General features: G+C 43.9%; 1 protein-coding gene across 2 annotated transcripts in view; it reads left to right on the top strand.

Moving 5' to 3' along the window:
- LOC117526951 (calpain-2 catalytic subunit-like) overlaps positions 1-12,390 on the top strand; it is an 81,556-nt gene that overhangs the window by 41,410 nt on the left and 27,756 nt on the right. For both annotated transcript variants that reach the window (XM_034189077.1, XM_034189076.1), the window contains 10 exons: positions 4,524-4,657; positions 4,829-4,997; positions 7,181-7,264; positions 7,337-7,422; positions 9,072-9,137; positions 9,243-9,403; positions 9,507-9,676; positions 9,755-9,766; positions 11,867-12,078; positions 12,202-12,238. In XM_034189077.1, the coding sequence (XP_034044968.1) occupies positions 4,524-4,657; positions 4,829-4,997; positions 7,181-7,264; positions 7,337-7,422; positions 9,072-9,137; positions 9,243-9,403; positions 9,507-9,676; positions 9,755-9,766; positions 11,867-12,078; positions 12,202-12,238 (1,131 nt within the window). The remainder of the gene's footprint in view (positions 1-4,523; positions 4,658-4,828; positions 4,998-7,180; positions 7,265-7,336; positions 7,423-9,071; positions 9,138-9,242; positions 9,404-9,506; positions 9,677-9,754; positions 9,767-11,866; positions 12,079-12,201; positions 12,239-12,390) is intronic.

Below are 12,390 nucleotides of genomic sequence, written 5' to 3'. Positions count from 1 at the left end.
AGCGAAGCGCTCTATTGGGGTGATATGGTACTACGAGGTCCCTAAGATAAGATGGGACCTGATTATTCAAAACCTTATAAGTAAGAAGAAGAATTTTAAATTCTATTCTAGAATTAACAGGAAGCCAATGAAGAGAGGCCAATATGGGTGAGATATGCTCTCTCCTTCTAGTCCCCGTCAGTACTCTAGCTGCAGCATTTTGAATTAACTGAAGGCTTTTTAGGGAACTTTTAGGACAACCTGATAATAATGAATTACAATAGTCCAGCCTAGAGGAAATAAATGCATGAATTAGTTTTTCAGCATCACTCTGAGACAAGACCTTTCTGATTTTAGAGATATTGCGTAAATGCAAAAAAACAGTCCTACATATTTGTTTAATATGCGCTTTGAATGACATATCCTGATCAAAAATGACTCCAAGATTTCTCACAGTATTACTAGAGGTCAGGGTAATGCCATCCAGAGTAAGGATCTGGTTAGACACCATGTTTCTAAGATTTGTGGGGCCAAGTACAATAACTTCAGTTTTATCTGAGTTTAAAAGCAGGAAATTAGAGGTCATCCATGTCTTTATGTCTGTAAGACAATCCTGCAGTTTAGCTAATTGGTGTGTGTCCTCTGGCTTCATGGATAGATAAAGCTGGGTATCATCTGCGTAACAATGAAAATTTAAGCAATACCGTCTAATAATACTGCCTAAGGGAAGCATGTATAAAGTGAATAAAATTGGTCCTAGCACAGAACCTTGTGGAACTCCATAATTAACTTTAGTCTGTGAAGACGATTCCCCATTTACATGAACAAATTGTAATCTATTAGACAAATATGATTCAAACCACCGCAGCGCAGTGCCTTTAATACCTATGGCATGCTCTAATCTCTGTAATAAAATTTTATGGTCAACAGTATCAAAAGCAGCACTGAGGTCTAACAGAACAAGCACAGAGATGAGTCCACTGTCCGAGGCCATAAGAAGATCATTTGTAACCTTCACTAATGCTGTTTCTGTACTATGATGAATTCTAAAACCTGACTGAAACTCTTCAAATAGACCATTCCTCTGCAGATGATCAGTTAGCTGTTTTACAACTACCCTTTCAAGAATTTTTGAGAGAAAAGGAAGGTTAGAGATTGGCCTATAATTAGCTAAGATAGCTGGGTCAAGTGATGGCTTTTTAAGTAATGGTTTAATTACTGCCACCTTAAAAGCCTGTGGTACATAGCCAACTAACAAAGATAGATTGATCATATTTAAGATCGAAGCATTAAATAATGGTAGGGCTTCCTTGAGCAGCCTGGCAGGAATGGGGTCTAATAAACATGTTGATGGTTTGGATGAAGTAACTAATGAAAATAACTCAGACAGAACAATCGGAGAGAAGAGTCTAACCAAATACCGGCATCACTGAAAGCAGCCAAAGATAACGATACGTCTTTGGGATGGTTATGAGTAATTTTTTCTCTAATAGTTAAAATTTTGTTAGCAAAGAAAGTCATGAAGTCATTACTAGTTAAAGTTAATGGAATACTCAGCTCAATAGAGCTCTGACTCTTTGTCAGCCTGGCTACAGTGCTGAAAAGAAACCTGGGGTTGTTCTTATTTTCTTCAATTAGTGATGAGTAGAAAGATGTCCTAGCTTTACGGAGGGCTTTTTTTATAGAGCAACAGACTCTTTTTCCAGGCTAAGTGAAGATCTTCTAAATTAGTGAGACACCATTTCCTCTCCAACTTACTGGTTATCTGCTTTAAGCTACGAGTTTGTGAGTTATACCACGGAGTCAGGCACTTCTGATTTAAAGCTCTCTTTTTTAGAGGAGCTACAGCATCCAAAGTTGTCTTCAATGAGGATGTAAAACTATTGACGAGATACTCTATCTCACTTACAGAGTTTAGGTAGCTACTCTGCACTGTGTTGGTATATGGCATTAGAGAACATAAAGAAGGAATCATATCCTTAAACCTAGTTACAGCGCTTTCTGAAAGACTTCTAGTGTAATGAAACTTATTCCCCACTGCTGGGTAGTCCATCACAGTAAATGTAAATGTTATTAAGAAATGATCAGACAGAAGGGAGTTTCAGGGAATACTGTTAAGTCTTCTATTTCCATACCATAAGTCAGAACAAGATCTAAGATATGATTAAAGTGGTGGGTGGACTCATTTACTTTTTGAGCAAAGCCAATAGAGTCTAATAATAGATTAAATGCAGTGTTGAGGCTGTCATTCTCAGCATCTGTGTGGATGTTAAAATCGCCCACTATAATTATCTTATCTGAGCTAAGCACTAAGTCAGACAAAAGGTCTGAAAATTCACAGAGAAACTCACAGTAACGACCAGGTGGACGATAGATAATAACAAATAAAACTGGTTTTGGGGACTTCCAATTTGGATGGACAAGACTAAGAGTCAAGCTTTCAAATGAATTAAAGCTCTGTCTGGGTTTTTGATTAATTAATAAGCTGGAATGGAAGATTGCTGCTAATCCTCCGCCCCGGCCCGTGCTACGAGCATTCTGACAGTTAGTGTGACTCGGGGGTGTTGACTCATTTAAACTAACATATTCATCCTGCTGTAACCAGGTTTCTGTAAGGCAGAATAAATCAATATGTTGATCAATTATTATATCATTTACCAACAGGGACTTAGAAGAGAGAGACCTAATGTTTAATAGACCACATTTAACTGTTTTAGTCTGTGGTGCAGTTGAAGGTGCTATATTATTTTTTCTTTTTGAATTTTTATGCTTAAATAGATTTTTGCTGGTTATTGGTGGTCTGGGAGCAGGCACCGTCTCTACGGGGATGGGGTAATGAGGGGATGGCAGGGGGAGAGAAGCTGCAGAGAGGTGTGTAAGACTACAACTCTGCTTCCTATGATTGGTCAATGTCTTCAATATAGATGTCATGCCATTCCTCAGTCATTTTGCTTTTGAAATTTGGAGTGTCAGTATGATCAACTTTATCAACTAAGGAATTGTAAACAACAAAAACTGGCAAGTGATCACTGATGTCACTAATAAGTAATCTACCTGTTAAATTCCCAACAATAACATTTAATATATTGTCAATGAGTGTCGATGTGTTCGTGGTAATCCTGGTTGGGTGTGTTATCGCTATATATAGTCCCATAGAGAACACAGAATCTAAAAATTCCGCTATATGTATATTGCCATTGGGATTTAGAAAATCAATGTTAAACTCTATACAACAAATAAGAGCTTATTGTTTTTATTTGAGTCGTACATTTCAGTCAATTTCTCCACAAAACTGACATAAAGAGTCACACAACCACCCCGTTTATTCACCCTACTTCTAGCAAAACAAATCATAGCCCTAGTCAACATACTCATCTTTTAACCACGTCTCAATAACTGCAATAACCGAAAAAATATTTGTCATTTTTAAACAGTCCTGAATTTTTGAAAAAAAATCATATAAAGGCTTCTGCTGTTAAAATGTATAACAGAGAATGCCCCAATTGTGAAGGAATAGTGCTTAAATTGTTCCTCGGTTAAATAATTACGATGATGATTTCTATTTTTAAGGAAACAAAAACCCAGTCCGGATCAATTTTATTTTCAATGTTTTTAAATTGAGCTCCTGTGCAGAAGTAAATTGTGAAGACTCAGTTGACACCATAAAAGAAATGTAATTCACCGTCCAAAAAATGCAGTTAAGTAAAGTCTGACTTTACTATATCAACCTAAACATGATATAGAATTTCTCAAGATTTGTCCCATAACAAAAGATGAAGAAAAAAGATGAAAAGACCACTCAGAAACAAGCAATAAGCAACAAACTGTTTAACGTTTTTCTCCTAAAGGAACAATCACTTAAAATTATCCAGATCCCAAAGCTCTTTTATCATCATAACTTTTGCTTCCTCTGCCACTCTGTTTAATTTAATCCACACTTTACAGTTTCTAGTCCAGGTCGCTAGATGGAGCTGCTTTTACAAAATATCATTCCACAGAGACGGCACTCACTAAAGTGGTGAATGATCTTCTGCTTACAATGGATTCGGACACCACTATGGTTCTGTTGCTGTTAGATCTCAGTGCTGCGTTTGATACCGTGGATCATCATATTTTACTTGATAGGCTGGAGAATCATTTTGGGATTACTGGGAGTGCCCTTGCATGGTTGACGTCACACCTTCCTCAGACTAACAGGTGCCATCTGTTAGTTAACAGAGCCCCACCTTCCACACTCAATCAGCGTATTACAGAGCTGACACACTCTGACTGTAAACACTGCCTGGACACTTCGGCTTGCGTCTCGCTCTGTGCTATGACACCAGGACCCCCCCCCCCCCCCGACACACACACACACACACACACATTACAAATGTTTCTGACGTCCATGGTTATAAATGTTGAGTTGACTGTCACCTTTGATGCCTTTTATGATATATAACAGGGTGTCATCAGCATAAAGCTAAATCTAAAGTTAAAGTGTTTGAAATGAAACCTGTGTTGCTGATAGTGAGACAGTGAATCTATGTTTCGCTGGGCTTCAGTTTTGGCAGTTTGGCGAGTGGGTGGACGTGGTGATCGACGACCGGCTGCCCGTTAAAGATGGAGAGTTGATGTTTGTGCACTCGGCAGAGGGTCGAGAATTCTGGAGCGCTCTGCTGGAGAAGGCCTACGCCAAGTGAGACGCAACTCGACAACCTTTTCTGCTTACATTTTTTACATCATTTCTCGCTAATCTTTATACATGTTTATAAATGAGCATCATCATGGAGTGGGCGGAGCTTCAAACTCCGGTGAACAGCTTTTTCAGTGATTGTCCTGGTGTGTTTGCGTGTGTGTGTGTTTTCAGAGTGAACGGCTGCTATGAGGCATTGTCCGGCGGTTCCACCACTGAGGGCTTTGAGGATTTCACCGGAGGGATTGCAGAAAACTACGACCTCCAGCGGGCACCATCAAACCTCTTCCAGATCATTAAGAAGGCCCTGGAGGCGGGAGCGCTGCTGGGCTGCTCCATCGACGTGCGTTTGATGGATGCTTTACTTCACATGTTTAATCACATGCCAATGTTCTCTATGCCAATGCTCTGCCCACATCTGATTTAGACTTAACTTTCAGTAAATATGGCCAACAGCTGATTGCTGTGAGGCTCAACCTACTCTCAATCACAGCCAACAAACCCAAAAAGCAGAGGTCTCAAACTGAATCCAGAAAGGGCCGAGAGGGTGCAGGTTTTCTTTTCAACTGCCCCCTCCACCAGGTGACTTCACTGATTAACTGATTCCACCTGCTCAAAGTGATGTTAATCAGTGAAATCACCTGGTGGAGGGGGCGGTTCCAAAGAAAACCTGCACCTTCTTGGCCCTTTCTGGAATCGGTTTGAGACCTATACCAAAAAGGATGAACCAGACGTTGACTCTGATATGAGCATACGAGGTCTCTTAGATAATAAACCGACCCTTTTATTTATTTTTTTAACTATATGGATTTGAATGACATGCGATTACACCAATCATGCTTGAACCCTCGTGCGCATGCGTGAGTTTTTTCACGCGTGTCGGTGACGTCATTTCCCTGTGGGCAGGCCTTGAGTGAGATGTGGTCCCGCCCTCTCGGCTGAATTCCTTTGTTTCACACGCTGCTCGAGACGGTGCGCGTTGCTTTATCAAAATTTTTCTGGACCTGTGAGGAATATCCGAGTGGACACTATTCGAGAAATTAAGATGGTTTTCTGTGAAAAGTTTAACGGCTGATGAGAGATTATGGGGTGTTTCTGTCGGTGTAAGGACTTCCCACGGAGCGGGACGTCCTGCAGCGCTTCCAGGCGCTGTCGTCGGCCTGTTTCGAGCTGAAAACATCCTAATTTAAGGCTTAATTCACCCAGGACATCGTGAGAGAACAGAGAAGATTCAGAAGAGGCCGGCATGAGGAATTTATGCGGACATTCCACTGTTTAAGGACATTTTTTTAATGAAAGACGTACGCGCAAATTCGCCGAGTCGTTTCCGTGACGACTCGGCAAATCTGTGTGCGCCGCGACAGGAAAAACACCTCCGTGTTGAAAACCATTTGTAGAATTCAGGCGGCTTTTAATGGCTTTCAACAAGTGAGTAACTGAGAAATTGTTTAACAGCTTGGGCATGTTCCAACTTGCCCGTTAAGATTTCCAACGGAGGTGTTTTTCCTGCCGCGACCCCCCGCGGTCGGGTCCAGCCCGACATGCGACTTTGCCCGCACGTTCTTTCATTACAAAATGACCGTTAACAATGGAATGTCCGAATAAACTCCTCATGCCGACTTCTTCTGAAAGTTCTCTGTTCTCTGACGACTTACTGCGTCAACAGAGCCTGAAATGTGGAAGTTTTCAACTTGAAACGGCGAGACGCTGCCGCCTCGAAGCGCAGATCGCCGTCAGGCGCCGTGGACCGTCCTTAAAGCGACACTACCAGACCAAAATCTCTCATCAGCCGTTAAAATTTTTACCGAAAACCAGCTGAATTTATTGAATGGTGTCCACTCAGTTGTGCCTTACAGTTTTGAAAAAATTTTGATCAAACAAAGCAACAGTCTCTGAGCCATTCCTAAACAATGAAAAAAATCGACGAGCGGGTGGACGACTCCTCACTCAAAGACTGCCCACAGGCGAATGACGTAACCGACAGGCGTGAAAAAACTCTCGCATGCCCACGAGGGTTCAAGCATGTCTGATGTAATCACACGTGATTCAAATCCATATGGTTTTTGAAAAAAATAATAAGGTCGGATACTTTTCTAATAGACCTCGTAGAATCTGGATTTGGGACTTTTCAGCGTGCTTTTTGTGGGCTGACGAGGTGTTTCACTGAAATACCGTATGGCCCAAATACCTGGACCTGGGTCAGTTCTGTGCTCTGGTTGTGTGCCTACTCCCAGACTTTGTGCAGTCTGGCTCTTTTTTCTGTCCCAATGTTTTGTGTTTTTTTTTTAATGAAAACATTTTCTTTAAAAAAAAGTGTAGTCTTCAGAAAGTATTTTTCCAACAACATGACTTGGAGTCGGGGCCGCCTTGGTGTCGGGGACGCCTTGGTGTCGGGGCCGTCTTGTATTTGTGTCAGCATTATTGTTCAGTCTGAAAAAAGAAACCAGTCAGTAAAATTCACTATTATAAAGATTACATATCTTGGACTCTGGGCTGATATTGGTATGTCTCTTTGTCTTGCTGTAGATTACAAGTGCTGCAGACTCTGAGGCGGTTACGCGACAGAAGCTGGTGAAAGGCCACGCCTACTCACTGACTGGTGCCGTGGAGGTAGCTCCTCTTCCTTATGATAAAGTATCAAACAGTGATGCAGCGATTTGATCCTGGGCCGTTTCTTTGCAGGTTAACTATCGAGGCCGTAAGGAGAAGCTGGTGAGGATGAGAAACCCATGGGGTCAGGTGGAGTGGACCGGAGCCTGGAGTGATGGGTAAGGATACCCGTCAGTAGCATGTTAGCATGTCAGTTAACATATGACAGGCAGAGGCACCACAGTTTATTCAGAGTCTCGCATCAGTGAAAATCCTCATGATTTTGTAGCTCTGTGGTTCACTCCCCGCGCCAGCCCTGTGCTGGTGTCCCCAACCGAACGGTCCCTCCTAACAATCGGTCCACCCTGCCTTCAGTACGCATGTATTATTAGCCGCGGTTCACAGATTATCACCTCATCTCTGCTTAAAACTGACTTTAGAATGATTTCAGAGGTTTTACTTTGTCATTTGATGATTAATAATCCCATTAATCCATTTCATTTCTTTGGGTGAAGAGAGTCAGACTCAGAGAGTCAGACTCAGACGAGCTGCTGTGGTCCGAAATGACGCATTCGCAGTGAAGAAAGGTGGGATGAGTTTTAGGGGTGGACCGTTCGGTTTGCGACACGGACCCTGCGCCGGCCCTGCTGCTCGTGCTGTCGTATTCTGTGTGGTGTTCATTTTCTGCTTTTACACACTGAGCTGCACCAAAAGAGATCGTGAGATGAGATAACAAGATGAGACCAGAACAAACAGGAGAAATTTCTCTACGGCAACATGATGTGGAGGTAAAGAGCAAAAGCAAGATTAGTTAGTGCATTTAAAGTCATTACTGACAGAGTAATCAGGATATTTAGAGCGTAGTGTTGGTGGTGCTTTGAGGGGAGTGTTGGTGGCGCTTTGAGCGTAGTGTTGGTGGCGCTTTGAGCGTAGTGTTGGTGGCGCTTTGAGCGTAGTGTTGGTGGCGCTTTGAGGGGGGTGTTGGTGGCGCTTTGAGGGGAGTGTTGGTTGGCGCTTTGAGGGGAGTGTTGGTTGGCGCTTTGAGGGGAGTGTTGGTGGCGCTTTGAGGGGAGTGTTGGTGGCGCTTTGAGGGGGGTGTTGGTGGCGCTTTGAGGGGGGTGTGGTGGCGCTTTGAGGGGAGTGTTGGTTGGCGCTTTGAGGGGAGTGTTGGTTGGCGCTTTGAGGGGAGTGTTGGTGGCGCTTTGAGGGGAGTGTTGGTGGCGCTTTGAGGGGGGTGTGGTGGCGCTCTGAGGGGGGTGTTGGTGGAGCTTTGAGCGTAGTGTTGGTGGCGCTTTGAGGGGGGTGTTGGTGGCGCTTTGAGGGGAGTGTTGGTGGCGCTTTGAGGGGAGTGTTGGTTGGCGCTTTGAGGGGAGTGTTGGTTGGCGCTTTGAGGGGAGTGTTGGTGGCGCTTTGAGGGGAGTGTTGGTGGCGCTTTGAGGGGAGTGTTGGTGGCGCTTTGAGGGGGGTGTTGGTGGCGCTTTGAGGGGGGTGTTGGTGTCGCTTTGAGGGGGGTGTTGGTGTCGCTTTGAGGGGAGTGTTGGTGGCGCTTTGAGGGGAGTGTTGGTTGGCGCTTTGAGGGGAGTGTTGGTTGGCGCTTTGAGGGGAGTGTTGGTTGGCGCTTTGAGGGGAGTGTTGGTTGGCGCTTTGAGGGGAGTGTTGGTGGCGCTTTGAGGGGAGTGTTGGTGTCGCTTTGAGGGGGGTGTTGGTGTCGCTTTGAGGGGAGTGTTGGTGGCGCTTTGAGGGGGGTGTTGGGGACGCTTTGAGCAGAGTCACTGTGTCAGATCTGAAAGTCACTGTGCTGCTTCTCATCTGATAATTCTGTCTTCAGGTCATCTGAGTGGAACTACATGGATGGAGAGTGTCCACATGCCAATGCAGAGGACGGGGAGTTCTGGTAGGCAAAGTTATTTTCAGACATTCTGTCTGAGCAGGTTCAGGTTGGGGTTATTGTCAGAGGTCAGGAGGTCGTCACAGTTCTTTTTCTGTTGTATGTGCACAGGATGTCCTTCAACGAGTTCCTGCAACACTACTCTCGTATCGAGGTGTGCACTCTGACCCCCGACGCCATCATCGATGACTCCATCAAACACTGGAGCGTCAGCAAGTTTGACGGGAGCTGGAGGAGAGGTTCCACTGCCGGAGGCTGCAGGAATCATCCCTGTTAGTACCTTCTTCACTCACAGTCCTACAGTAGAGGCTGCCTGGACTTGTGGTGGGGAACTGGAGTTCCTGGTCTGACCACCTGCTGGTCTTTGTCCTGCAGACACATTTTGGATGAATCCTCAGTTTGTCATCAAGCTGGACGAGGAGGATGATGACCCTGATGATGGTGAGGAAGGCTGCAGCCTCGTGATTGGTCTGATCCAGAAGAACCGCAGGAAGCTGCGTAAACAAGGCGAGGACATGAACACCATCGGCTACGCCATCTACGAGGTGAGACCGAATCAGGGTCAAGGTCAGAGGTCAGAGGTCTGCTTTCAAATCTCCTCACACTGCTGTTTTGTCTTCTAGGTTCCACAACAGGTGAGCGCTGGAACCAAGACACCTGAAGTTACAGGTCAAAGGTCAACATGTAAAAACTTCAGTCTTTATTTTTGCAGAAAATATACAAAGTACTTCCCAAATTAAAATTCAATAAAACACTAATTAAAAAAGAATAATGAAAAGGAAATGACAAAAACAGACAAAATCCAAGTGGGGAGATAAAACTTACTGACCGCTGAGAAAAAGGAGTTCGAAGTCTAGTTTTAAAACTGTTGGTGGAACTCAACTGAGTGAAAGTGGTAAAGCAGCAGGTAAACCTGTCCCGGCTAAAACGGGTCTGGTTTGTCTGAGAACCCTGACAGTGACATCGTCATGATGACAGTGAAAAGTTCAGTTAACAGCAGATGGAACTGAAGCAGCCAAAACACAGCAGAGTCCATCTAAGAACTGGCTGCCTGGATAGTCCAGAACAGGTGGAGGTTTGTGCACTGGAAGGCAGTCTGACAGGAGCACTCGGTGAATCCAGAAAAACAGGCACACAGTTATCAGTCATACAAGTAGACAATCAGGAAAGGCCGGGCGAACGTCAAGAAACCAAGAAGGCAGCGGCGGTCGGCAACTGGCGTTCAAACATAGAGGAAGAATAGGAGAAAGCACATATGGAAACCAGACAGTCTGGTTCTGGAGAGAGGAACTGTGGTCTGTAAATAATGCGTTAATCAACATAGGAAGTGAGCAGAAGCCTATGGACAGGAAGTAAAGCCAGTGGAAACAGACAAAGAAGAGTTGTATCATAATGAAAGCATCAGGGAGGCGAGTTGAGTGAAGAACCCGGGAAACATTCAGAGAAATGAGAAAAATTAGCCAGGAGAGGAGGAACTAAACCCTGGAGATGGGCTCAGAACATTGGCTGTGACCCTGGCACACACGCACGGCAAGTCCAACTCAACCATGAAACCAGATTCATTCATTCATAATGAGGAACATTTTAAAATCTGTTCTCAGTGGAACAGCCTGGAGTGATGTGTGAAGATTCAGTTCAAAATCGAGGAGCTACATTTTTTATTATTTGCAAATATTTCACACTCTGATGTGATGAAACACAAAAAAACATGTTTAAATTTTTAATTTTGGATGAGCCGCTGAAGACGTCGTGTCACAGGAGCAACTGCAGTTCAGAAGTTTGACTAAATGATAAAAATGATTTAAGTTTAAATTGGAATGATTGGAGATTTGAAAAAGAAAATAATCAATAACCTCTTCATCCAGTAAGATCATCATTATTAAAGGGGTCTTATGGTGCAAAATCAGTTTCCAGATCCTTTTATATTTTCACGTTTGAATTTTTATATCAAACTCTTAAAGTTCCACAATCCTGAGTGGATTTTGTTTTTCCACAAATTCTGCTGCCGTAAACGTCACTTCAGTTTGACAGCTCGTTTAGACTTTGTGACATTCGTAACAAAAATACATCAAAATGCTTGAATCTGGGAGGTGCCTGCAGCAGAGGCATTTATCACGTGCCGCAGGTGCCACCCCCCCCTTCCTTCCCGGTTTGCATGCTGACCAGGTTGGGGGACCCCCCCCCCCCCGACTCCATATAACACAAGCACAGTTAGCTTTAGCTTGCTGACAAACTCTAGCCTTCTGCAGAGGGGTATCAGCAGCTTTCTGACAGTTTGAAGATGTGATCCTGAGTTGGTCCGTCGTCAGCATGTGTCTGCAGCAATTTATTACCTTTTAGGAGATGTTTAGCATTAGCATAGTTGCTCTTGCAGATTCTCCATGCTGACGTTGAGAAAACAAAAAATGCATATCTTCAGTTTAAACCTGTGACAATAAAGACGTCATTTGGATGTAGCAAGAGTGCTAAAGCAGTTAGCATATTGCTACAGAGGCTGAACACTAGAAAGCTAGCTGTGGTTTTATGTATGAATATTTTGATATTTTCCTTACTTTTATGACACGACATAAGCTTGTTTTTCTGAGGTCTGGTTTTCTGTAACATCTATAAACTGCATAAATTGATACACTTCAAACTTTTAACACGAGATGAGCTCGCTACTGTCTGACAAAACCATTTACCTCCAGCACGGTGGGCTCCATAGCTGCTTCTGATTGGCTGTTTTCTGCCATCAGTTTCACGGCCAGAGGGAGGTCCATTTGGACAAGAACTTCTTCTTGAGCCACGGCCAGAAGGCAAGGTCAGAAACCTTCATCAACCTGCGTGAGGTCAGCACTCGCTTCAAGCTGCCGCCTGGCGAGTACCTGATCGTCCCGTCCACCTTTGAGCCGCACATCAATGGAGACTTCTGCATCCGCGTCTTCTCCGAGAAGCAGTCAGAGACCGCGTAAGACCCCATTTGTCAAGTGTTTGTGAGCTTTGAAAAAAGTAAACTCTTCGTCTGAACATAACAAAGATAACGAAGTGTGTGAATAAATATTTAGTGATTTTTGTTGTTTTTTCCTGCCAGGCCCTGTGACGACCCCGTCAGTGCTGACCTGCAAGACGTAAGTACTGAGAGGTCATGTCACAAACGGTGGTACTACATGGCAGGATAATGTCTGGAACAACCATCAGGATGCCACAATGATTATAATCATGATGTCACAAAGATGGTTATAATCATTCCTCTGTGATGACGGTATCATCATGACGATGT

The sequence above is a fragment of the Thalassophryne amazonica genome, chromosome 15 (genome assembly GCF_902500255.1).
Source record: "Thalassophryne amazonica chromosome 15, fThaAma1.1, whole genome shotgun sequence".
NCBI lineage: Eukaryota > Metazoa > Chordata > Actinopteri > Batrachoidiformes > Batrachoididae > Thalassophryne > Thalassophryne amazonica.
Note: the sequence above shows the minus strand (reverse complement) of the source record. Positions and strands in the feature narration are given on the sequence as shown.